The sequence below is a fragment of the Coptis chinensis genome, chromosome 6 (assembly GCF_015680905.1).
Source record: "Coptis chinensis isolate HL-2020 chromosome 6, ASM1568090v1, whole genome shotgun sequence".
NCBI classification, from domain to species: Eukaryota; Viridiplantae; Streptophyta; class Magnoliopsida; order Ranunculales; family Ranunculaceae; genus Coptis; species Coptis chinensis.
The window spans coordinates 24,914,025-24,940,306 of NC_141461.1; the positions used below are offsets into that span (position 1 = coordinate 24,914,025).

At 36.9% G+C, this 26,282-nt stretch overlaps 1 protein-coding gene and 2 long non-coding RNA genes across 3 annotated transcripts; all 3 read right to left on the reverse strand.

Annotated features, from left to right (window-relative positions):
* Nucleotides 1-19,236: 19,236 nt before the first annotated feature.
* On the reverse strand, nt 19,237-20,433 carry LOC147492285 (uncharacterized). Its single transcript, XR_015200123.1, has 4 exons — nt 20,239-20,433; nt 19,983-20,136; nt 19,638-19,868; nt 19,237-19,516 (listed from the first exon to the last, which is right to left on the reverse strand). It is a non-coding gene; the product is annotated as an uncharacterized LOC147492285 (long non-coding RNA).
* Nucleotides 20,434-21,609: 1,176 nt separating this feature from the next.
* Nucleotides 21,610-24,619, reverse strand: LOC147492286 (uncharacterized). The gene is made up of 6 exons (XR_015199161.1): nt 24,483-24,619; nt 24,260-24,377; nt 23,807-23,923; nt 22,810-23,673; nt 22,657-22,703; nt 21,610-21,851 (listed from the first exon to the last, which is right to left on the reverse strand). It is a non-coding gene; the product is annotated as an uncharacterized LOC147492286 (long non-coding RNA).
* A 518-nt stretch (nt 24,620-25,137) lies between these two features.
* Nucleotides 25,138-26,160, reverse strand: LOC147492287 (replication protein A 70 kDa DNA-binding subunit D-like). The gene is made up of 5 exons (XM_086567461.1): nt 26,089-26,160; nt 25,737-26,022; nt 25,526-25,610; nt 25,330-25,448; nt 25,138-25,223 (listed from the first exon to the last, which is right to left on the reverse strand). Exons 1-5 carry the CDS (start codon nt 26,158-26,160, stop codon nt 25,138-25,140), a joined length of 648 nt encoding a protein of 215 aa, XP_086423587.1.
* Between the last annotated feature and the right edge of the window lie 122 nt (nt 26,161-26,282).

Sequence of the window (26,282 nt, forward strand, 5' to 3'; positions counted from 1 at the left end):
TGTAGGATGGTTACTAGTTGTAGCATCTAAAGTTCTCTTTGTTGAACTTGGCTCTATACACATATTATACGGAAACATATTTTCAAAGAATGAAGCATTCCTTGACTCAATAATCGTATTAACATGTATATCTTGAATCTCTGATTTATGACCCAGAAAACGATATGCACTACTATTGTTTGAATACACAATCAATAGTCTTGGGTCCTATCTTCACCTTCTTAGGTTTAGGGACTTCCACTTTAGCAAGACACCCCCACACTTTTAAGAATTCAATTCGTAGGAAGTCTGATGACCTTTCCATAATTCGTATGGTGTTTTAAGCGTCTTCTTGTTAAGAATCTTGTTGAGAATGTAATTGGTAGAAAGCAAAGCTTCCCCCCACAAATTCTGGGGTAAACCAGAACTTAACAACATAGCATTCATCATCTCTTTTAGAGTTCGGTTTTTGCGTTCCGCAATACCGTTTGATTGAGGTGAATAAAGAGCCGTAGTTTGATGAATGATTCCATGTTCAGAACAGAAACCTTCAAAAGGTGATTCATATTCACCTCCTCTATCACTCCTTATAGCCTTAATCTTTTTGCTTAGTTGATTTTCAACTTCATTTTTATAGTGTTTGAACACTTCAATTGCCTCGTTTTTACTTCTCAACAAGTAAACATAACTATATCTAGTGCTATCGTCAATAAAAGTAATGAAATACTTTTTACCACCTCTAGTTTGCACGTACTTAAGATCACATATATCTGTATGTATTAAGTATAGAGGTTCAATACTTCTTTCAATGGAATAAAAGGATGATCTGGTCAACTTGGATTCTACACAAGTTTCACATTTATGGTGTGGGTCTATTTTTATCTTTGGTATATAATCCAAATTAATTAATCTACACAAAGTATCATAATTAACATGTCCTAATCTACCATGCCATACATGTGAAGACTCAATCAAGTAAACAGAAGATTCAACTTTATTGGCGCTCTTTGGCGCAATAGTAAAACAAGACATCCTAAAGAGCCCATCTTGAAGATAGCCCTTTCCCACGAATACATCATTCTTAGTTAGTACAAATTTATCAGAAACAAAGACTAACTTAAAGCCATTCTTGCTCAGCAACGATCCAGAAACCAAGTTCTTGCGAATGTCAAGCACATAGAGCACCTCATTCAGAGTTAGTTCCTTCCCAGAAGTCAACCTCATCACCACCTTTCCTTTGCCTTCAACCTTGGACGTAGAAGAGTTTCCCATAAAGAGTTGTTCTTCTTTTTCCACAGCATGATAAGTGGTGAACATCGACTTGTTGGAGCATATGTGGCGACGAGTAGCACCAATATCCACCCACCATTCCCTTTAATTTCCAATCATGAGACATTCAGAAACTACAGCAAATAGGTTCATGTCATTAACATTATCAGAAAGCGTGTCCATTGTCATGTTTACTTCAGTCTTTTGCTTCTTGTACTTCTTTGGCTTGCGACATTCACTTGCCTTATGTCCAGCCTTCCCACAGTTGTAGCACTTGCCCTTGAACTTAGTAGGCGTACTACTCTCTTCACCTTGAGCTTTGTCTTGGCGTTTCCTCTTTCCATTAGCACTTGATCCTTCCACAACATTAGCTTTTGCCACCATGGGATCCTTGCCCTTCTTCTCAGATAGGCGGTTATCTTTCTCTATCCTTAGATGGACAATCAGTTCTTCAAGATTCATATCTTTGCATTTATGCTTAAGATGGTGGTAATTTCTCAATCATAGCAGCCACTTGGAAAGATTCTCCTAGGGTCATTCCTTCACCAATGACACCATGGAGGATTATTTGAAGTTCTTGGGCTTAGCTTATGATAGTCTTACTATCCGTCATTTTGAAATCAAGAAATCTGCCAACTATGAATTTTTTCATGCCAGCATCTTCACTCTTGTATTTCTTGTCCAACGAATCCCAAAGTTCCTTAGCAGTCTTGAACACACTATACACATTGTATAATGAGTCAGCCAACCCGCTAAGAACATAATTTCTACACAAGAAATCAACATGAAACCAAGCATCCTTGGCCAAAACCTTCTCCTTGTCGGTTTCATTAGGAGCTTTGCCATAGAAACCTTGCCAAGTTAAGGGTGGTCAGATAGAAGAGCATCTTCTGTTGCTAGTGCTTGAAATCAGTTCCATTGAACTTTTCAGGCTTCTCCCCATGAGGAACAGAATGGGGAACAATAAATAGGAACGATAGCAAAGGTGTAGCGGTGGTGTTGCCATATTCTGAAATACAACCACACTTTGTTATTCTTTTAAACTAAAAAAGAAAAGAAAACATAAACAAATTTTGTTCGGTAAAGAAAAAGAAGAAAAAGGAATCTGTCTTAAGTTGTTAGGAATATTCAACTTAATTGTACTTACTCTTGACCAATTACCAAACTATACAAACCTTTTGTCTTGTACGTGTCTTGTACTTCTTAGTTAAATCCGAGCCTAGTGTAGATACATTATGTCCTTAAGACAGATTTTTCCCCTCACGGTGCTTGAAGGTTGATGGGAAATTGTCTCCCAAGATAGAACGGATTTCCTTCTATAGAAAGCTAGTACTTCAATTCTATAGAATCAGCGAACACAATATAGTATTTGACTAAGAACATGGGGAGAAGAGAAAGATCAGAACTCTGTGTGATCTGGTGTGTCTTTCTCTCCAAATTCATCCACTATTTATAGGTGAGTGGTGCCTTTTCGAAACAACACAGTGATTCTTGGGAAAAAGTAAGCAACTCTTTGAAAAATCACATGTTTTGAAAAGACACACCATTTCGGCATAAAGCACTATTTCGAACCAGTGCCTATTTCGAAAGGTCACACCTTTTCGGCATGATGCACTGTTTTGAACCAGTGCACATTTCGAAAGGTCGCACCTTTTCGGCATAATACACTATTTTGAACTAGTGCATCCTTTTGAAAAGGTTTTTCTCACTTTACGTACTGTTTTAAGAGAAACTCATTTTATCTCAAGTAGGGTAACTTGGGAAACAAATTACTCATTCATATCTCAATGCATTTGTGCAAAGCAAATCAATTTTTCTAACAATAACCTCATATGGTTTGATACAACTTGAGCATTCTTCTTTATCACACCAAATCCCTAACATAGATTAATAGAACAAATCATTAGTAAAGATAAAAGTTGAAAGAACAAATAAAAATAATCAACATGCAACACATGCAACAATTAGCATTGGGAATCTTAGAATTAGGACATTGCTGAGAACACAATGAGGTTCTTGAGCAAAAACTATGTGAGGCTGACAATCTAAAGTTGAAAAGAACAAATTAAAAAATGAAAAAAAATCACACAAAATCAAGACTGCTGAGAACATGAAGTGGATATTGACCTAAAAATTATTTGATGTGGACAATTTGAACCAACATTGTGCATTTATTTAGACTGTCCAAGAAAATATTCCATAGCCCATGGTAGAACTCAAAATGCAATAGAAGAACAACCAATGAAGCAATCTCGGCATACTTAGAAGAATGAAAGAAACACAATTAAGCACATATTGACATAAATGCATTTTCAGGCCAGAAAACTGAAATTAAAACGCATAAAGTCCTATTGAGGTGGTACCTACAACTTTTAAGTGTTTTAGTCTTTAACAATAATTGAGCATAACAACTCTGGCATCTGTTAATTAGCAACCAATATTCCTAATCCATAAGAAAAAATGACGCTAGAAAAGAAAACAAAGAAAAATTCATAAAAACTACATCAAAAAGAAAAGAAAATGTCATACCTTAATTATTGAACTGAAAGGAGCATTGATCTAAAAGAGTGGCATGCAAAAGAATCAGCAAAGCAGATGAATTAGGTAAATATTGAACGAAAGCAACCTGAATTACTACAAAAAGAAATCATTCCTTCAAAAAAGAAACTATTATTTTATTTTTATTTTTTTTTGCTTGGTAAGTGAGAATATATTAAAACTTGAAACAAAAACAAAAGATGTTGTATAGGGTGGCCAACATGCTGACCCCCTATTATACTACAAAGATGTCATTGGATGAAACACTGGGCAAAACTGCGGATACGTGCCATGCGTTTGCACAAAGTCAATTTCTGTGAAAAAAATTAATCATTTGAATTTTATGGAAGATATAACATGATTTGAACAATAATCCACATAAACTACGACACAATGGATTAGTTCCTTATGCTTGAACTGTCAAGTACCAAACTGAATTAGAAAGATACTTTTTAGTCTTAACAATTACATACCCTAGAGTATAGGGGTGGGAAATGGGCCGGGTGGGGCTAGCCCGGCCCTAAACATTTAAAGCCTTTCAGTTATTAGGGCCGGGCCAGCCCGACCCTAAAGTCCCCATAGGGCCGGGTCGGGCCCGATCATAAGTCTAAATTTCAAGCCCTGACCCTACCCTAAGCCCTCTTTAACATTTTAGGGCCGGGCTTATATATTTTCTTCTTTTTACTGCATCAATTTTGAAACTCATTTATATTACAAAAAAAAATTTAAAGATTTGCAAACTCAAAGTCCCACCACTTTGAAATTTAAATAACAACCAATCTAGTAATAATTCTTGATAAGTCCAACAATTTAAAATGCATATCCACAATCTAATAAACTGAAGTACATAGAGACTCATATTTATATTTCAAAATTACAGTTAAAATGCACAAGACACATTTTAGAATGAGCTTTCACTGACATAAATCCGTTATTTCTTGTACTCAAATCTCACCAAAATTACATTTAACATTGAAGAACACAAAGACAAATAAGAATATGGAATGAGTTTTTATTGACGTCAACCTATTTTTCATTAGGCTAGTGCCCAGTGCTCATTATTGTTCTTGGAGACTAGGTTAGACAGGGAGTTGTGAGGTGTACGTGAGTTGTGAGTTGTGAGATAGAAACAATTAGGTTTACAAGTTTTTATGATATAAGACAAGTTATTAGAAGTACCCACATGGTAAGTGATAAATTACAAAGGACAGTGTTATTTTAATTGAAAATATGTAACAAGGAGTTGGATAGTTTTAGTTGTGTATTTTATAGTGAAATTACAACTAGGGCTTGGTTAGGGCTTAGTTATGGTCGGGCCTATGTTTCAGAACCTTAGCCCTGACCCTGCCTTAGAAGGCATTAGGGCCGGGTTGGCCCTGCCCTAAATTCTGTGAGGGCTTTAGTTGTGAGGGCTTTATAGGGCTTAGGGTCGGGTCGGTCAGGGCCGGGTTAGGGTCGTTAGGGCCAAATTCCCACCCCTACTAGAGTATATATTACTTTAATAACTTAACATGAAAGTGCAGTTCATTATTAATGATCTACCCGTCAAACATAATATAATGGCAACTTCAAAAAAGTGATTCCATCTACTTAAGCTTCTACATAAAAAAAAAAAAAAAAAAAAAACAATGAGTGAAGGGGTAATAGATGTACCTTCATTACATCATGGTCGTTGCATTTCGCAAATCTTTTAGAAAATTAGAAAAAAAGTCTTCCCCTTCTTCCATCTCTTTTCCTATCTCACCACGGAACCTGTTAAAAACTTTAGTCATGTAGAGAAAAAGGACCCACAATGTACAACAATTCTACTGAATGAAACAACTTCATCAAAAATTTCAATAGAAACGCAGGAAAACAATGAAGAAATATAGTAAGTAAAACTGAAGACGTAGTATGTTGATAATTGTACCCAAAAATTATTGTTTGGTATGAATAAAAACTAGAATTAATGGTAGTAAGAGGATTTTTAAATCATTCTATATTGTACCTCGATAAAAAAAAATCAAATTTCCGAGCCGAGCTAGTCCATTTTTATAGTGATCTCCTCCAGAAACTTTGGTAAGTAGTAGCAGATAATGCTAACACTACTAATAGATAATACACTACCGGCCATCTATCAACAATTTGAATATATTTCATGCCATATAGTGCAAATATCCATGGATGGATATTAAGAATTTGTTGTAAGGAAAGTCTCAATTGTTTATCTAACAGTAAAGAGCATCTGGAAAAAAAAAATTTTAAAAAAAATGTATTAATCGTAAATATTGTGTTTTCAAATCAACTGTATTACCAAACTTTGATATTGTGGTAAATTTGCATCTTGCGCTCAACGTGCAATTCAAGTTGCAAACTCAAAATTAAAATTTGACAAAGCAATAAGAAATTAGGTTACCCAAACTGGTTACCTTCGAATTGCTCTTAGTTCCCAAAATTGAAAGGAGAAGCCTACTCATCCATCAGCTATAGAGGACCAAGTACACTAACAACTGAATTTGATAAAAAATAATTAGTGGTTCATAAGTCATAACTATAGCTGTCACACCCCGAATTTCGACAGAATTCGGAAAAAATATTATTTGTTCCGACTCTTGATCTCAGAGGATGTGGCGACTCTCAACTTCCAAAAACCCATAAACAGTTTAAATATGCGGATAATTATAAACCAATAAAAATTTCGAATTAACAAAAGTCATCTTCATTACAAAAATTTACAAATGAAAATGCAAATAACCTTATCTCAATTGAAAATCTATATCACCTCAAAGGAAAACAAAGCCTATCTTGAAATCGCGCCTAACGTAAACCCAAGCAAGAACCAATCTTCTTCAACACTAAATCTGTCAAGGTTTATCAACTATGTTCATTTAATGAACACACCCGATAAGCAAACATGCAAATCGGATTCAAGATTATAAAAATATTGGTATGAGTAGCTCTAAAATACAACATATATTTATACATATACATACACAATCCATAAGGCAATTAGTTCCTCCACCGAGGCGCCTTAACTCCCAAAAACTAATACGACATTCTTAACTACAATAAGTAAGGCAGGTAGTTCCTCCATTGAGGCGCCTTAACTTCCAACAACTAATACCACATACCATACGCATAATAAAAAGGCATTTAGTTCCTCCACGAGGTGCCTTAGGTTCTAACTAAACTACTAACCAACCAAAACATATACAATCATCTATCTAAAGAAATATCATTTACCAACATATTACCATAATTATATTAATTAAAGCTTTCTTTGTGTGTCCCTAAAATTCACGTCGTATCTATGTCTTACCTAGTTTCCCTGGCTATCACAATAAACTTCCCCAACGCCCGAACATGTACATCCACATGCCTCCCCCTTACATAATGTACCACTCCGCATAATAACTACCCTGGGCGGGATGCATACGCACGGTAACCTCACACACGAAAGCCATTATGTAAGTAATGCCACTATTCAAAGATAAAATATATCGGCGTCTCGTTCTATTTTCGCGAACGGAATAATCAAGCCACTATTCGGCTATGATTGCTCAACACATGGGTCAATCAACATCTTATATATACACCCTACCTGAGGGCCAATCATATCATCATGGCACACGGGGCAAAAATCATGAGTTGTGGTAGTCAAGTTCTAGGATTTTTAGATTCGTAATTTATTCGGGTGTCATACCTTTATGACTCATAATCATTTCATTTCACTATATCGCGTGCGGGTCAATTACCTTATTGCAGACTAAGCCACAATATTTAGAAATATCTCAATTATATCTCATAACCACTTTCATTCTTTCCGCGTGCCAATATATTATTGCACTACGCCCACAATCCAGGTGGGAAATAACCACAAATACTCTACTAGCATCTCACGGATAAAATAATGGAGTGTACATACATTTATTTCTCCAAAACTATTGCATTTAATATATATATACCAACATATGATATAATGTCACAATATCAATGTCAAATCTTAATTAGATAATGACCACCAAATTTATACAAACTTCCGGAATTTTAGCATTTGATTTGTTGTACAATTTACAACATAAAAAATGCAAAGACAATTATCTGATCCACGATCCACAATCAAAACCCAATATATATATATTTTTTTACACACTTCGCGTCAAATCTTAATTAGATAATGACAAATAAAGTTATCTGATGTTCGACAATCTTTTATTCTTATATTTGTCCATATTCTTAAATATGTGAAAAACTGGAAAAAGTCAACATTCTACGGTCGGCGATCAAAGTCAAGCGGTCAACGGTCAAAATCAAAGTCAACACGTCATGGTCAAAGTCAACACATCCCGGTCGAAGTCAAACCGTCATTATCAAAGTCATTTGTCGTTCATATTCCAGCGAGGTGTTCGCGGTCAAATTTATGGTTGCTCGGTTGGCTAGTCAAAAGGTCGTGGCTCAAGGGCTCATGGTAAGGAAATGGTTCGGTTGTGGCAAGCCCAAACCATAGAACCCGAAAGTCTAAACGTGGAAAGACCCATTTGGATCTCTATTTTCAGTTATATGACCAGCCCAAAAACCAAAATTAGAAACTGACTAAAAACACCAATGGGTTCGGCCTGGAGAATTTAACTGAAACCGGCCCAACACTTAAACTAAAACTGGTCCACAGCTTAAACTAAATTGGTCTGAAACAAAAGATTAATCTAGCCCAATAACTAACTAGTGTTTAGGCCCAAAAACTTCAACTGAACTGGCCCGAAACACAAATAGGTTCGGCCTAAAAATTAACTGAAACCGGCCCAAAACAACTTAAAATGAAATGGGCCCAACACACTTAAAATGAAATGGCCCCAAACACTTAAAACAAAACCGGGCCCAAGCCCCAGGCCCAGCCGGCCAACAGTTCATCTTCTTCACCAATTCTCTCCTCCACCACCAGCCACCACCTGCTCAAATTTCGGCCACCACAAGTTCTCCTCCTCCTCCACTTTCGTCCCACCGGTTTTACTCCTTATGAAAAACCCTAATAATTTAACAAAACCAAAAATCGATTTCCTCACATCACTCACTACTCCCTCAACTGGATTGCGCCGCCATTAGCGCCTCCTTCCAGCTCTAAACAACACTCAACCCTCCTCACTACCCCCATTCATCAACAAACCATACAAATCCACAACCAAAACCCACCAACCAACAACAAAGTTATAAATAAAATTGGGCGATCCCTTGCCACCGCCATTAACAGCCATGACCAACCTTCACCGCTCCGAACAACACCCAATCTCCAACCAACAAATCTAACATCACCACAAAAAATTCAAACAAATCGTACAGGAGGATTTCGCTCTCTTTTTTTTCTGCTGGGCGACGCCATTACCGCTTCTTGAAGCTTCGACAGAACTCCAACAGCCCACCCAATCAAACCTCAATAGCCAAACCTACAACCCTTACTCCCCCCGACATCAAACAACCAAATCAAAACCACAAAGAAGAGGTCAAACAAAACGGCAAGTTGTTCTCTCCATCTTGGGCTCGGGACGCCATTAACAGGCCCAAACCAGGTTCGACAGTTCCAAATCTCAAATTTCAGAGTTCGAGTTTTAATAACACGACAGATTTCAACCGAAAAGAAATCGACAATAACGAGAATTTAATAAAATAAATCTATAAAATATCTACTCACCTGTATTAGAACAATGTGATTATATCAAACCCAAGTGCTCAACATTGCACTAGAGCAGGAAATCGGCCCGCGTATCCCAAATCCATCGGTCGATTTTTAAATAAACTAAGATGACGCGTCTATATGCGTGATGTTAAGAAAAAAGTGCCGAAGAGTGTAAACATAATTTTACTTCGCTATCAAACAAAGAGGAAAAGGGAACATTTTGAAGTTCCAAAAAAGAACCAGAGACTAAACCTTTGAGCACCATATAACTATACATGTAAATCTTCATATCAATGCGCTCATATCTAACACAGGACCTAATATAAGATTTTCTCTTCCAAAAGAGAAATGGCCAACCCAAAGAGAAATGCTTATTACATAATTTGTGCATGTATTGGTTTCGGGAGGGTCCCATTCATCTGGAACTTTCATGAACTTGTCAAAGTCATCCAATAAGTTAACGGCAATATATTCCTTGCCAAGTTTGTAGTCATGTAACTTTTCTTTCGCAAGCTCAGCCTCCTGAAATCCATATTTAAAAAACGAAAAATTTAGTGGGACAATTATAACAAAGTGATTACTATCAATGCAGTAAGACCATAAAATTATAATTTAAATCAATTCAACACAAGTCAACTACATCAATCTTCAAAACAGATCAATTAGGTGGGAAGACAAAGGTGAATGCTTGGTTGCATATCTAACATCATAACGTGATAGTTTACGACAGGAAAGTCAGCATCACCAAATACCATAATGGTACGTTTGATTATCTTTTAATTAGAAAGATGAACATAACATAACCATCCTTATCATCAGAATATATATATATCCTTTGTAGAAAATATTCAGCTTAAAAAACATGAATCAATCGTATCACTATTAAAAACTTCATATAACATCTTCACCACCTTAAATTTCCCATAGAAATATAAACACGAGTATATTATACCATTTGAGTTAGCAAACTATCTATTTTCACACACATAAATGTACTTACAAACTCCAATAAGCTGAAGGAAGCCAGCCTTTATAAAGTGCCCTCGGGCCTTCTTCGGAGAAACAGTTGATAGAGCATGGAACATGTCCCTATCTTGGTAAGGGGATTTTCTGTCTGTAAAAGAGGGAAATGAATGTAAACATTAAAGTTTATGATGAAATCTGAAAAAGAAAAAATAGTTAAAATTTTCATACACACAGGGACATAGAAATTCCAATAGATGCATGAAAGGCATAATTCATTACCTGTACAGTGAGTCTACCCCGCAACATGTTCATTGGTAAGTAGCTGACATGGCAATGATTCCAGCACATTGCTCCAGCTCCAAGGCGTAACAGAGGAGTTAAGGATGCATCTCCTGTAAAAGATAAGAACCAGCCAGAAAATTGAGATCTTCCCTCTCCGTTTGCTATGCTATTTCATATCTAGCTGAATCTCGATATAAATTCATCAAATGATGTTACAACAATCAGAATATGGAGAACATGGGGATCAAAACAAAATTTTGAAGAGGAAAAACCCCAAATTCATCACATAAGTACCTTGGTACTGCCCAGTTGTGTACAACGATTCTCCTAAACAATATGTCTTCATAACGTATTGAGAAACTGAAACAATAATAAGAAATTAATGGACACATATTAAGACTCATCAAAAAAACAAACCCACCGTGCTTAACACCATCCTTTCTAACCACCCATTAATCGTAATAAAGTGAAATTCACTTTCATTTACCCGTAGATAGAATACAATTGCTAGAACTGTCCTATACTTATGAAGCAAGGAAATCCCAACTTCGGGGTAAAAGTACCAAAGGTAAGAAAGTACAGGAGGACGTTACTTGATGCTATCAACCTCTCGTCCGGTGATAGCAATATAGGCACTCACTATTTCCGACAGGCATGCATTGGGTCATTTCTGAATGGGATGAACTCTGCACTTATTATTTTTTTCAATCAATCATTCGTGGAAAGCCCAACAAAGTCTTTAAGTTAAGGAAGCCGAGTTGAACAGAAGATAGAGCTTGAGTTCGGTGAAAGCCCCTACTACGTCGTCTTCCTCATTCTAGGCCCGACTTTACATTCCTATTTCGACTTACTACTTCTACCTAAGACCAACGAAAGCCACTTGGAGATACTGATTCCGTGAGAGCCTGCAATTTCTCCATGAACGATTGATGGAACGATTGATGGTACGAAGAGAGACAGGGCTTTTAGTCTATTGATGTTTAACCCAAGTGGGTCAAAGCCCTCTTGTGGTCCATGCATCAAGTATAGTCCATTGATCTCGTGGTAGAGGTCAAATAGTCTTTAGTTTCGTTTCGGTGGGGACTAATGCCTTAACTCTGCTTTTATATAGGGTAGTCCGTCACCCATGCCCACCTCTGTGTCTACTTCTATATATGGTGCTCCAGAAAAGAATCCAATTCCACTTCCGCCTTTCTTAGCACAAGCGCTAAGCGATAATAATTCCTTCCTAAAGTGAGTCCTGTGCCCCGTGCTTCCCTCCCTCCTGGCCCTATCTCTAGTAGCTATATGTAGTATCAGCTGCAGCGTACGCTAGTACGTGAGTTTCCCTGGTCTGCCAAGGTCGCTCTCCCAGTAGTAGTTGTCATTCCTCCGTGCCTTTGAGAAGCTAGTAGTGATTAGACGCAGACCTTAAGTCGCAGATGTTAGCTTGTAGCTTTTTCTCTTTCTGTATGTAGCTCCCCCTTGCGCTCGCTAGGAGAGTCCTGTGTGCTAAGTGCTGCCCTCTCTTAGTAGCGGGACATCTAAATCCCCAACTCATCAAGTATATATGGTACTAAAAACTTTGGATGCTAAACTGAAATAAACATAGTAGCCTATGTTCAAGTAAGTACCCCGTTTGGTACATGAATCCATGTAATAGAATGTTGAAATGCAATCTAATCCCCTAGTCAAAAACAGAGAAATGCAAGCCAATCTTGAAACGCAAGCCAATCCACTCATACTAACCAACAACTCTTAATACAAATTGATTAACCAAAAAGATTGTTATTGTGTTAGCAGGTCACACGCATGTTTAGTATGGGAATGGAGGGGAAAATGACCTCGCACGACTATTGTGGGTCCAATCATGTGCGGGAAAAAATTCAGAAACTGGTGTAAAGCGAAACCATTTGGTTCTGCTAGTATGCATACCACACGTTGTCTTACAGGTGATGCTACAGAGAATATTGTGTTAGTTTGAAATGACATATAAGAAAGCCGGGATGATTGATAAGGCTATTTACTCCTTCCATGTAGAGTGACACATGAAACCTCATTAAAATTTGGATAACGGTGCATAAAAATAGCTAGAAAGACATATGAAGGCCAAATTATCAAAACCGCTTACTTATTACAAATCAAGATTATATCATTATTATTGTGATTAAACAATGCATTATACATCTTATCACCCTATCAAAGTCATTATATTGTGGAAATGAATCGAACATGTAAAATTAGAATACCAAACAACCTAGATTCATAGAACTAAATTATTAACCAATATAAATCTAGCGTTTGATCTGTTAGGAACCATACTTCGCTGAAGAATAAGATTCATATACAAATATATCTTGGGTTTATTGCTCAGAAGTCAGAACAACCAAAAACCCCGCCTACAATCCAAAGTACCTTGGGTTCTTTTAATTTACAGCCTTTAGCGTAAGGGAAAAAGTAAAAAATAAAATGCTATTTGACTCTTGAGTACTTACTAAATAGAACCTGCTCCTAGCTTGTTCGTAGTTATCAACACAAAAAAAAAATGAAATGAAAGAGAAAAAATCATATCATAGACACGATTATCAGTTATTGCATCAAGCGATGATGTACTACCGAAGTTAATGGAAATTTTTTGTCTGGAATGCTAGTAATTTAAAGACTTAAATTTGAATTCTATTTAGAATGGCGTAGTAACTCCATTGCAGCTAGGGATATAAGAAGAGAGGATACCAAAATGTAGGCGGACTTAACATTTTGAAGCTCTTTGTATCCCATACAAATGCAACAACAACTACTGAAATGCTAAAAATGAACACCAAGAAAATAATTTTCACACTCACCCAACTAAAATCGACCAATGATCTCATTGATAGCACTAAAAACACAAATCGAGAGTAAAAGTACCTAATGTTGAAGCCGATTTTGATTTTCTCGCGAGTCCAATTCAATCTGGAAAAAGAAACAAAATTAATAACATAAATATTATATTGGAAAGAAATATATGAAGGGATGAAAAAGAACGTGAAAACCAAAAAGGTCAAACTAACAATTACTTCATTTAAAAATTATAAGTAATATAAACCCAAGTCCTCTTGTGATTGTGAAGAAGAAGATGTTGTTGCCATGACTTTCTCGAGAAAACACATTTCAAACCACATCCAAAGCAATTGTCAACTATGTGAAATGCAAAAGAACTAAATAGGAGTACCGATATCTGATTAGAAGGGGAAAATGTTTGGTTTGCAGGAATGCTTATGCCACAACCAAGGAACTTAACAAAGGTATAGCAAGAGTCAACCAAATTCCTAAGCTAATCAAATCAATAACAAATGGCGAACCTTTAAGTAATGTTTGTGTAATACGGAACCACTTCAAATTCAGTGCTTCTCAATAACAATTCTCTCTTGTAAAAGAACCTCTGCCAAGTTCAAGTACTGTGCAAAACAAAATTTGATACGGACAGCAGACCTACAGAAGAAAAGAGGTGCGTATAATTAGCAATAGCAATAAGGTTTACATGTTAGTATTAAGAAAAAAAATGGGTGGGAAAAAATGCATGAACATGAATTGTACCTTCAAATTCAAAAGGTTATATCAGCAACGGCAGTGTGAAGGCTGTCACACATACAAATAATACCTAGGAGTTTATACAGTCCCGAAATTAATGCGATAAAGCTTTTGACTGACATGTTCTTTTTTCATAACCCTTTCTTCTAATCTAACGTAAGTCCCTTGGTCTGATTTAAAATGATAAGTAACTGGTGAGGGTTGATAAAAGGAAAATCCAACATCATATTAATCATAAGCAAGAGCTGAGTCCAACTAAGAAGATTGGCCAAACTTGTAGGCCGTATAAGTCAGAGTGCTTCCAGGTCTAACACCTGGAGAGGTTACTTAAGTTGACGCTGCCGAAGAAGAATAACTCGTACCAAGTGGTGTCTATGGCCTTATGACCCCCGTTTGAGCCTTCTTCCCATGCACATACATCTCACTCCAAGCTCCATTTGTATTGATAAATCTAGGAAGAAACCTCTAATGCTAAGGATCTCCTGAAACCAGTCAACATCTTCAATTAGAAGCTCCCCCATGAGCAGAAACGGGGTTTCTTGCGCCAAAGCAAGTGCCACTACTAACTGACAAATTTGGATAAAAACTTTGCGGGGACGTGGAAATCAATTTAAGTGACATCCATAGCAGTTCAAAACGCTGCGGCTACTTTCCTCAAACCGTATCTGGATCGTTGCAGTGACAAATAGCAGTTGACGTCAGATCCGTTCGAAGCTCAAAGTTTTTCAGAAAACAATTGACATCTACAATGTGTGAGGTTCACATTCTATCATTATGTAAACCCTCCAAGTACGCAGCCATCAACTTTAGCCATCCAGAAGCATTGCAGCCACCATACCTTTTGCAACAATGTGTTCCAGAGCTGTTCTTTCTGTCAGCTTTTTCTTAAATAACTCCTCTCTATCTTTTTTTTTCACCGGTATTGTTGTGTTGATTTGGTGAAACCGGCTGGCTTAGGGGGTTCCAACATCAAGGCGATGGAGTGCGCCCGGTATTGCATCGCTTAATGCCGACTTGGCATATCGCGGGATGTCTTTGCAGATCATAAGCGATTTTTATCGCGGTATTGAAGAAGGTGTGGGTTCCATAAGCTTGATAGTCTTTTGGTTAAGCCCTCAATGACAGACGGATGTTCGTATCACCAGTTTGGAGTGCTCTGCTGAAGGAGCGACCCTCAGGGAGGTTGAAGTCACAACTGGAAGGGGTGCATTAGATCAATGAAGTTGCTTGTACGATCTTTCACGTTCTGACGATATAGTAAGGCAGGTGGCATGGACACCAGAAATGCATGAGCTGCGGGGCCAGGTGTTGTTATGAGCTAACAACAAAACATCATATCACCATGAATTCTTATGTCTGTAAAGTAGCTGAAGAGCAACTTGTGAGGCTGTAAAAAAGGTTGCAGTTCCGAAAACCAACAAACTCTTAAGCACTTCGTAAGCATCAGGGAACCGGTGTGCCCGAAGGAATACAGTAAGAAGAGAATTGCATGTGGGAACATTAGGACACAGACTTGCGTCAACCATAGCCTGAATAAATGGGAAGAGGGTGAATACCAAAAGAAGGTAGAAACAGGCAAATGAACACATATATTTGCTTGCATTTATAGCCGATACTTATCACGATGAACACAAAAAAGAATGTGTACATATAAACTGTCATGATGAGTTGCAAAGGTAATGGAAATATCATAGTAAATTGGGAATTAAGCATGATTTGCTGAAGTTTTTTTTTCAAACACATATATAAACTTAATACGTAGCAGCATTAGAGGACTGAAACACTTCTTAAACGCAACTTAATAGTAAGCATAGCCATAAACGACTTTGATACAAACCTAGGCTTGGAGAAAGTAATTATCGAGGCTTTAGGGAAACTTAAAAGAACAAACAGTAAAGAAAAACATTTAAAAGTAAAAGCTTCAAGGTTCGGACCCTGTCTAAATGTCCATGGAAGGTTCATAATCCGAGTCGACATAATGGTTGGGCTCATCGGCTTCATCATCGCTGATGATTATCACCTCTGGATTGGCAAGCGGGTGCTGTAGATTTTGAATTTGATGTTGCAAGGTCAGGTTCCGGTTGCGTACTTGTGTTATTTGGTTACGAAGCTGATTAACTTGGTTGCGAAGAGATTCGGCTTGCACCCGTGTTTCACGCAGTTCACGGAAGTTGTAGTCAATGATTTCGACTTCGAACGTATGCTTAAGATAGTTAACGGCCAGCCTTGCCGCTACTTGTTCGGAATCATCCCTGTATGGTGTGGGCAAGCCAAGAAACCTCATTCCGGTAGGTTGCAGTTCAACCCAGGCCTCATACCGCCTGTTGACGAAATTTGATCCATACGATGGTAATTGCATACCTAGGATTCGGGATGCCTCATCGAGCAAGTTCTTGAATGAGATTGGAATGTTGTTATAAGCCATAGCCTGTTATGGAATGACCAAAAAAAGAAAATGAATTAGTTAGGAAATATCCGAAACAATGGTATTTGAGGAAATGTAATAAAATCGTGGGGATTTATAGAAAACTAACCAACCCAAAGTAGAAATAAGCTGGAGAGCCAGACGGCTATTTTTTTTTCGGACATTAATGGGGTTCGTCGAGTTATGATTGGGGAGGAGGTATGGATAGTGGCTAATAACTTTTGGTTTAAAGGGTTTCCGTTTTTTTATTTAATTTTTTTATTGGTGTCTTTCCATTCCCTTTGTTTGAACTTAAGTGAATAGAGTGGGAGAGGAAGCATTTTAGAGGCTGGCGAAGGATTAAGTTGGGCTAACGTGACGGGATTATTGAAAGCCCATAATTTGTACCGACGTTTTGGATGCGCAAGAATTTAATCTAATTGATTTGAAGCAGTTATTTGCGAATCTAATAATTTGTAATAATGTGTTTTCGACCCTTGCTTATTGGTGTATAATCTCTTTATTTAAAATCTGTCAATATTTTAACAATTATCACACGATGCCAATACAAATGTATAAAACCAATCATGTAATTAATAACGCAAGTATATATATATATATATATATATATATATATATATATATATTATATATATATATATTTAATAACTGTCGCGTATGCAAACTTGGTACATAATATTGCGTGGTATTATTTGCAAATTAAATTAAAATATCCAATCAAAAAGACATTATGCTAAGTATGTGTGTAGCCAGAAAATTGGAGGGTGAAAAGCAATTGTTATTTTGTCAATTCTAGCACGTATTTAAGTTCCTTGATGTTTAACAATTTTATTGAATGTCTAGCATTGGCATATCCGGGTTAAGAACATATATAAAATACGAAAAGGCAAACATATATATTGTCAATTTAATAAAATTATCGATTAGTTTGTTTCCTTTGGGTGCGTTATTGAATATATATGAAAGATATACTGACACATCATTAGACTAATCTCTTGCTACAGGTGCAGCTCGTTAAAAGACAGCCGTCACTGAAGTTTTGATTTGCTATATGCATGGGTGAACACTTGAGGTATCGTTCCAATTCAGCCCGCTAGAATCTTTAGAGGCAGTAAAAACGACCTATTATTTGTATAACCCAAAGAAAAACATTGTTAAATCAGTGCCTGATAAAAACAATTTATATACATTACAATTAATAAGAAACGGGGGAGGAAGACTACGTACAGATAACTTCAAAAGGTGCAATGCATGGTTGGACTCAAAGGATGTGATGCATCATATGTCCGTCGCACGTCTGTTAGCTAAAGTCATTCAAGATTTTGGGAGAAACTCAGGTATAGGCATGACACGTCTCAAGTAACCATAAAATTAAGTAATTTAATGACACTCACCCTTGTATATCGATGCAAAACATATATCATTAGTGTCAACTGAAGACCATCTCGCCAATGTTTCATACATTCATGTTAGCTACATAAGTAACATTTTGCAACCATTGGCAGGCCAATTACTTTCAAATTCCTCCAGAGAGTACAGGCTAAACAAACGGCTGTCGAAGACATAAGTGAAACTCTTATGATAAGTTATTATTTGGTGTCAATACTGTTTGGCACTTCACATAATGTTCCACAACCAATGAGCAAATCATGGCCTCCTAAATGACCTAACATGATTTTGGAGTTTTAACATTTTTTTGTTATGAAGGAGTGTTCGTCATTTTTGTCATAATTATGTTATGGGACTAAAATAATTGTTCTCATACGTTGCACCTATACGATCTTTATCAAAGTTTTGGAATTGGAATGCAGTATAGAGACGCTATTGTCCATCCGTTTTGTTTTATATGTATATCCGCCGTGTTGAACTCATCCCAGACTATGGTGCCATTGCCATCTGCGTTAGCCTGTTTTGAAAATCGATTAACCGGATTAAAAATTAAAGAAAAATGTTAAAAGAAAAATGTATTAGCTTGAGTTCATATAATAGTTGAATTTAGAAAGTAACCTCCGCCCTATCCACATAGTAACACATAGACTAAACTTGTGATGGACTAACCCTTTTATTTGTACAAAGAACTCTCATAAAGATCTCGACTTACGCTGTTAATGAAACTTCTTGTAAGGATCCTTAGTTTGGTATCTGCATAACTAAATAAAAAACTTTCTCTAAAACAAAGGTTGGATGTATGTGTCGTGTTGTTGCATTGGAGTACCTTTAGCAATGTATCAACTAATATGAAGATTTCACATGGATAAATCTCCAAGTCAAACACTAACAAAAATAAGAAATGCTTTGTATAGTACTGACTGACACATCTGAGAAGCTATACTAATAGGATACTTGGTGGAATAGATTTCTTAAGGTAGCGCACCGCATTTGTATTTGATAGCAACACATTTTGATGCTATGTTAGTATCCAATGAGGTTAATATCTACATAGCTCAGTGTTTGGATAGCATATGCTGTGGAACCTTTAAAAATTGTAAGGAAATTAAGGCCTCATAAAAATATAACTGGCATTGCCGATAGCTCTGGGATTGGTGAATTATATTCAATGAGTAAATTTGATTGATTGGGTAAAGTATCAAGCACAGTTGCAAAGGTGATTACATATCAGACATGAGAAAATTAGATGATACAATTAAAAGTTGTACGAATGGTGATAACTATATCGGAGTTAAGTACTAAGAATTGATTTGACTCGTGGAAGACGTTGAAAGGAAATAAGCCTGAAACTTTGTACACATTGGTTCAGGGGTAACTGGTGCCTGGTTCCTGTTCAACATCACTTGGAAACTTCAGAAGGGGCACTTGAAAACTTCAGAAGGGGCAGCGCACGGCTGGGCTCCAAGGCTGCGCTGCGTCATGTGTATGATACGTGTCAGTCAACTAAAGGCATTCAAGATTGCTTGAGAAATTCAGGTATAGGCATTCAACGTGTCAAGTATCAATCAAATTAAGTATTATAACATCACTTACTCTCCAATCGGCAGTGGTGTCAGTTTCAGGGTCAGTGTGCGAGTGTTAAAGAGTAACGCGGAAGTGATCTATTTGGCAGCCCACGTAGGTCCGGCGTTTTGCAAGACTGGACAATTGTCATCAGAAGCTCCTAAACAATATCATTTGTGATAATTGGGTTCGTAAACAACATACTTGCCTCGAGCCCCAGTCCATTTCACGATGACCAAGTTGGTATCTAATTAGAAAGATCTGCAATTTAAAACTAAATATCAAATGACAAACACATTAATATGCTCGGAAACTTGTGATTGTGAATCAATGCATCAAGAATTATTGTTTATCAAAAATGCAATGCTTTGTAACCTGATCAAGTGTTCAGACCACTGGAAAATATCCAGCTAGAGTGTTCACTTCGAATAAAACTAATGAATCAAGGAGCTGATCTGTTGGCTACGCCCAAGCATTCTTTTGTTTCAGGCCAACAGCAGATAACACCCTTACAATGGGTCTAACCAACCTGGAGAAAGAAAAATGAAAGCATTTGATGTAGCATAAAACTGCCCAAATGTCACCTTTTAAGCTAACATATATATTAGAGTTTTATAACTTATGGGACTACCATTAAACGGAACAATGTCCAAAGCTCGGATTGATAAGACATCAACACTTTACTCGTACAGTAGGGCGATGCAATAAGCCATGTTTCCACGTATGTGTGATGTGTAGACTATTACTGGCTCGACGGAGGCAGACCAGACACACCAACATCGGCCTTTGGCTGAGGATGGCAGTGTAATTTTAGAAAATATTTGGTAGCACAATAGCTAAGGCCAAAACACAAACCTGGTATGTGCTCTGCCAAGAATGGCCGCAAGACCCGCCGAAGCAATATCACTCTGTCTGGCCTTGTCCAAGCGCTCTGCCTTCAGCAGGACTTCAAAAGGTCAAAGAAGGAATCAACCCTTTCAACCTATTTCTCAAACCAGTAAAAGCTTCCATAATAGTGACTTTAGTGTAAAGGGATATCATAATAGATGTTAAGGGATAGTTCCTCGAAGATACACTACCATGGCTGCCAATGTTAACACTGTAAGCATTGCACGCCAACTTACGTTAGAACGGTTGGATTGCAAAAGCTATAAACAACCAATGCCAATACCCTAGCCTAACATCTAAGAATAAAAAACTTCAGAACTGCAAGGTAAATGTCAATTGACCATATGCTTATTTTTCAAAGAAATAAAAAACAGGGACAATATGTTGTCCATTCGGCAAATTACGTTCTTTGCACAACGGTGACAAAGATTCCAGGACAGCCCTTTGTTTTTTTTGGGAAACAGGCCCCAACAATTGATCTAGTCCCTCCCCGCTTCAGTTTACTATTTTTTATTATTTTAGGCAACCACTAATATACGATCAATGCTATCGAGTTCAACATGGTATTAAGCTGAAAATACAGACACGGAAGAGCTAGAAGGTAAATTATATGTTCGCAGGCTTATAGTTGTTTCTTCTGTTATGAACATCCAATCCATATATGTACTGCATAATTGAACAGAAAAGACTCCACACACAACACACCAACCACAAAACTTCAAGCCACATTGATGCTTCAGAAAATTTTAGTACTAAATATAAAGTTTCAAGCTAAATATGGGCAATTCTAGTAACCAAATGGTGTTTTATTTCCAGGAACAATTTGTTCTTTCAAATCACTCCACATTTCGTTCCTTTGTTGATCGGCAACAAACCTAGCACCAAATATTAATAAAGACCCCAATACCATGAACATTGACAAATAATTGTCGGGAGAAAAGAAGTATAGATTCAAAAGTATTGTAAAACCTATAAAATTTGTGCTGCTTGGACCAAGGATACGTACCCTCATATGGTGGTTACTCTCAACAGGACTGGCATGGATAGAGTTGATCGACAGCCAACCCCAATGCCTAATATTAAAAACCTTAATATGGCCAAGCGAAAAAGGACGGTCTATAAGGCGGTTACAAAAGCTACAAGAAGGATATCATTGTAATATTGCGTACTCTTTGCAAACAGGTTAATCATCACAAGGGACAAAGAGAGCGCAAACTTAACATGAAAAGCAAGGAATCCATACCCATACCTTGAAAGGTGATAGCAAGTTAGGCAAGTAACGTTGCCAATAGACCACCATAAGATCACTCCAAGTTATCCACCATTATGGGGTCTCGCCTTTGGAGGGAATAGTAACTGGAAACACGCCACAGCAGGCAAAAGAATTTTTTTAAAAATTAAGCTCGAACAAATTGTCACCGAAAGGAAGAAAAAAGAGAAGGAAGAAATCTTTCCATTGTGAACAATCATCATTGAATTGATGTGTAAGGGGCCCAAAACACAATTACATCATAAAAAGAAGGATTTAAGAAAGACAGTTAGCAAAAAAATAAAGTGACTAATTAAACAATGATTCTAATTTAATCAATTGACTGCTCTAGAAGGAAGAATTATACGGTAAAATGGCATTAAGATAGCCAAAGAAAGTACGCTGATTATAGAGACGCCAAGTTGAATAAAGTGAATCACACACCGTTTCCTAATGGGGTAACAAATGAACTCCTCTCTAAACCAAGTTAACCCACGATCGCAAATGAACTATATAGGAATATTAAGCCCACAACTCGGCTGAAACTGTGAACCCTCCAGGGGATTTGCAAATTGATAACCTAATCTTAGATGTGAACCCTTTATGTGAGCCAAAACGTGTTATTCGGCATGGAGACCATTCTTGATAAAAGGTTATTTTTTTTAAAGTCAACAATATTAAAAACCAATAAGTTATCGAACAACATCAACATATGAAACCATTAAACCCACATTAATACGTACACCGATGAACCTTGAAATTCAGGCCATGCATGCACCGACTTCATAAATCATGCATTTAGAAAAGAAAAAATCAAATCTCATGCAATATATAATGATACTTTAACACAAAAGAAAGGAAAGCAAGTCAAAGTAGTATAGGTGAGAACAAAATTGATAAAACAAATAATACCTAGATTGAAAAGCAATGGTGGCCCAAAAATCAGCTGAACCCGAACTCTGATAGTTTACCACAACAAAAAAATGTTGAAAACTTTCATGCTAGGTATGTGGAATATTATAGAGGCCGTGGTTAACTTAAGAGATTGATTATGCAAAATCATACCTTGCACATGCCGTCAAAGCCCAACCATCAAGGGGTAATCAGAATACAATGAGAGCATGACGCTGTAGAGGCTTCGATTTGACATCATCCCTAATTATATTATGATTAAGCGGTTGCCTAAAGCAATTTCAGCAAAAGCATTATCCTAATAAAAATTAATCCTGAAATTTGCTTGACCACCAGAAGCCGGTCCGAAAGGTGTTTACTTGTCGTGCTTGTTTGCTAATAATCCTAACGACAACCTCTGTATAACTTCTGTTAACTTCCAATGGGAAACAGAGCAACCTTGCCAGTAACATAACGGTATTCACAGATTCATCTCTGAACAAAAGGAAAAAAAAAAAAAAGATGTACAGAGAGAATCCATCTGAACTGCAGAAAAGGTAAACAGAAAACTGGAATATGAAACAACCTGAAAAGGGAGAGGCACACCATATGAAATAGACGTGCTACATTAGAAAGTTGCATAAGAGATTCCATCTGTTCCACATATACCCTCATTTCTACTGTACTGGTATGGTAGTAACAATCCTTAGGATAGATGTTTGGTGTATGCGCAAGGGAAAGTAAGAGATAAATTGCAGCATATGGTACATGAAAAAAAAACATAGGGAAAAATAAATGGAACAAAACAATTAACATATAACTGATATAAAAAACAATGCAAAGTTAATATGGAAGCACCAAGCCACGAAACGAAACAGATAGTGCCGAATAAAAAAAGGTAAACACAAAGGCACCAGGGGGGAAAAAGCATAAAGAGGAACACTTCTCATATAGTAGCCAAATCCCTTACTATAAGAACACACAGTAAAAGAAGTAGAGTTAAGAGAAAGTATTGATTTTGGCAGCCATGGATGTGTCCTGCAATATAGAAAGGGGGAAAAATTGTAACACACCGACTTTTGATTTTATGCTCCATGTAGTCTTTTATAAACAAACAAAATAAATAAGATTTTAAATTACAACATCCAAGAGTGTTGTGTTGTACATTCACCTTGAACTATGTTCTTTTGTTTTTTTTTGATGGCTGCAGCTCGGAGTTTAATGCTTTGCCTGGATCAGCTTCTTCGACAACACCAGCAGCTGACTCCACAGATGCATCGTGGTTTCCCTAAGGTTGTGTAAAACGGTCAAATGTGATTGTAGTAAAACAAATTTGATATCTAAACAGAAAAACACGAATGAAACTACCTGCTCATCCAATTGACAATCGATGACAGTTTGGTCAGTGTAAACTTTCTCAACGGTAAACGATTCAAACCCTTCCTTTGCACTGAACTCGGTAATTTGCACTTGGAAAATGTAAGAGCGGCCTTCAAGTTTGCTTAGTTCAGTTTGAACTGCTTTGGGCCCTTGGTCCTGTTATTTGGATAAGAATGGGTAATTTAGACAAATGACCTTCATTTTTAAAATAGATGGAAGTAATGTGGGTTTTTAATTAGCATGCCTTATGGATAATTTCCAATTCTTCAACTGACTTCTTAACCAAGTGTTCAGCATGTTTGTTGAAAGCCACAAAAGTGGTAATGTCCGAGAAATCGTTAACAGCAAATCGAAGCTTGTATCTGTTTAGAGGTTAGAATGTGTATAGGCAAGAAGTAGATATAAATATTGTTCCTATTTCGAACTCTATTGAAATAAAAATAACAAAAAACATATATTAAACTCACTTTTTTTCGCTGTCAACCCTACATTTTCGACAGTGTGTCTTGGGTTCAGTATGAGCAATTGTTTTCATACAACGCTTGCAACAGTTGTAGTACCAATTAGTACTGTATACTTTGTCTATAATGGCACTGCATGTATAACTTGATCCCTATATAAGAAAGAATGGAGTATAATTTGAGCAAAAGGTATACACATACATATATGAAAGGAAAAATTAGCATATACCTTATATGATTGATCTCTTCCCATTTCCTTCAATTCACCGATGGTAACTCTCTTGTCGGTAAGTAGTGCTTCTTCAGAGAGATTTTGAGGAGGGGCTTCAAGCTCGACTAATATGTTTGCAGCTTCAATGCTAGTGGGCAACAAAAAAAATGACTGTAGGACTCGATATGTGTATAGGACAATATAGCCAAAGAATGGTAGTAAACCATATACACAAACCAATTAAAGGGAGAGGAAATTGGCCCAAATGCCATTGTGGTTGATTACAACACATTCATTTGTTATATAAACGAAAATAGTTTACGTTCAGCAACAACAGTTATATTTTGTGCCATTTTTGTCCTATAGATGCATTTTTTTTTATTTCCATAACCATTTTTTTCATGCAGTATGAAAGAAAGAAGGCAAATATGTTAGATAAATATGGTAAACTCACCTGCGCTTGTATTCAGTGACAGCTGGGATATCTAGGTTGACATAGATCTTTGTACCACTAACAGATGAAAGGGTTATCTTGTCTACAACAAAAAGACATATTAAAAGTTCATCGGCTTAGAATAGAAATTAAGATTAATTAATTTTCAATAACAATTCAAATTGCGAACATGGTAAATGTATTATTACCTTGATAATCCCTTGCAGCCAGCGAAGTGGCTATAATGATAACATTCTGTTGTGTTAGTATGCCATCCGGAATCGACCCGACCAGATCACCCCATAAAGTAATGGTCACTTCAGCGCGCCTAAAGGTTGAAAAAATTGGATTACGTTACAACGGCATGTTCGTTTGTTTAAATTGATATATAAAGGGGCTACTAACTTCTGATCCATGAGAACTATCTCCTTTAAGACTGAGCCAGTTTTTTGTTTTGTGCTGCCGACTTTTTTCAACACACCAATCACATCTGCTTGTTTAAATAAATATAAGGTTAGATCTAAGATCATTTTCAGTAAACTTTAAGATACAGTTTAATTTAATAGGGAAGTAAAACGGAGAGGGGCTATTTAAGCATAAGCTTGTGATTGATTACCTGATAGAAGAGTTTTCTGTTTAACTTTTTCTGGCACTGTGTTAAACTCAATGAAATTGAAGTTGTATCTTGCAATTTCAGCCCCCCCTTCATCAGCTAGCTGTATCAATGTTTCTGGTTTGAATTTTATTACAAAGGGATGCACCACTGGGCGATAGGTCGTTGCTAACCCGACGTCAAATCTCTCAATGACGTAGATGTTGCCCTCTTCCAACAAAGCTCCTTTTGCAAATTTGTCAAATTCTTTAAAATCTTTCGATTCCAATCTAGCATGTATGTGGGTTCCCTGGCAAGAAGGGGAAAAAATCAGTGGTAAATTTTGAATGATTGCAAAACAAACGCGGTTGATTACCTTAGCATCCAATAGCAGAAAGTCTCTACTTAAGACCTCATTGTTGTTATTCCACTGGATTGACTCCCACATTCTGGTCAGACGAACTTTTATTTTCAATTTGGTTGTGCCAGTACGAAGCGTGGAAAGGTGTTGGAATTGTGTTGTTGCCATTGAAGGATTGCTACAAAAAAGCATATTGAATGTGCGAAAGA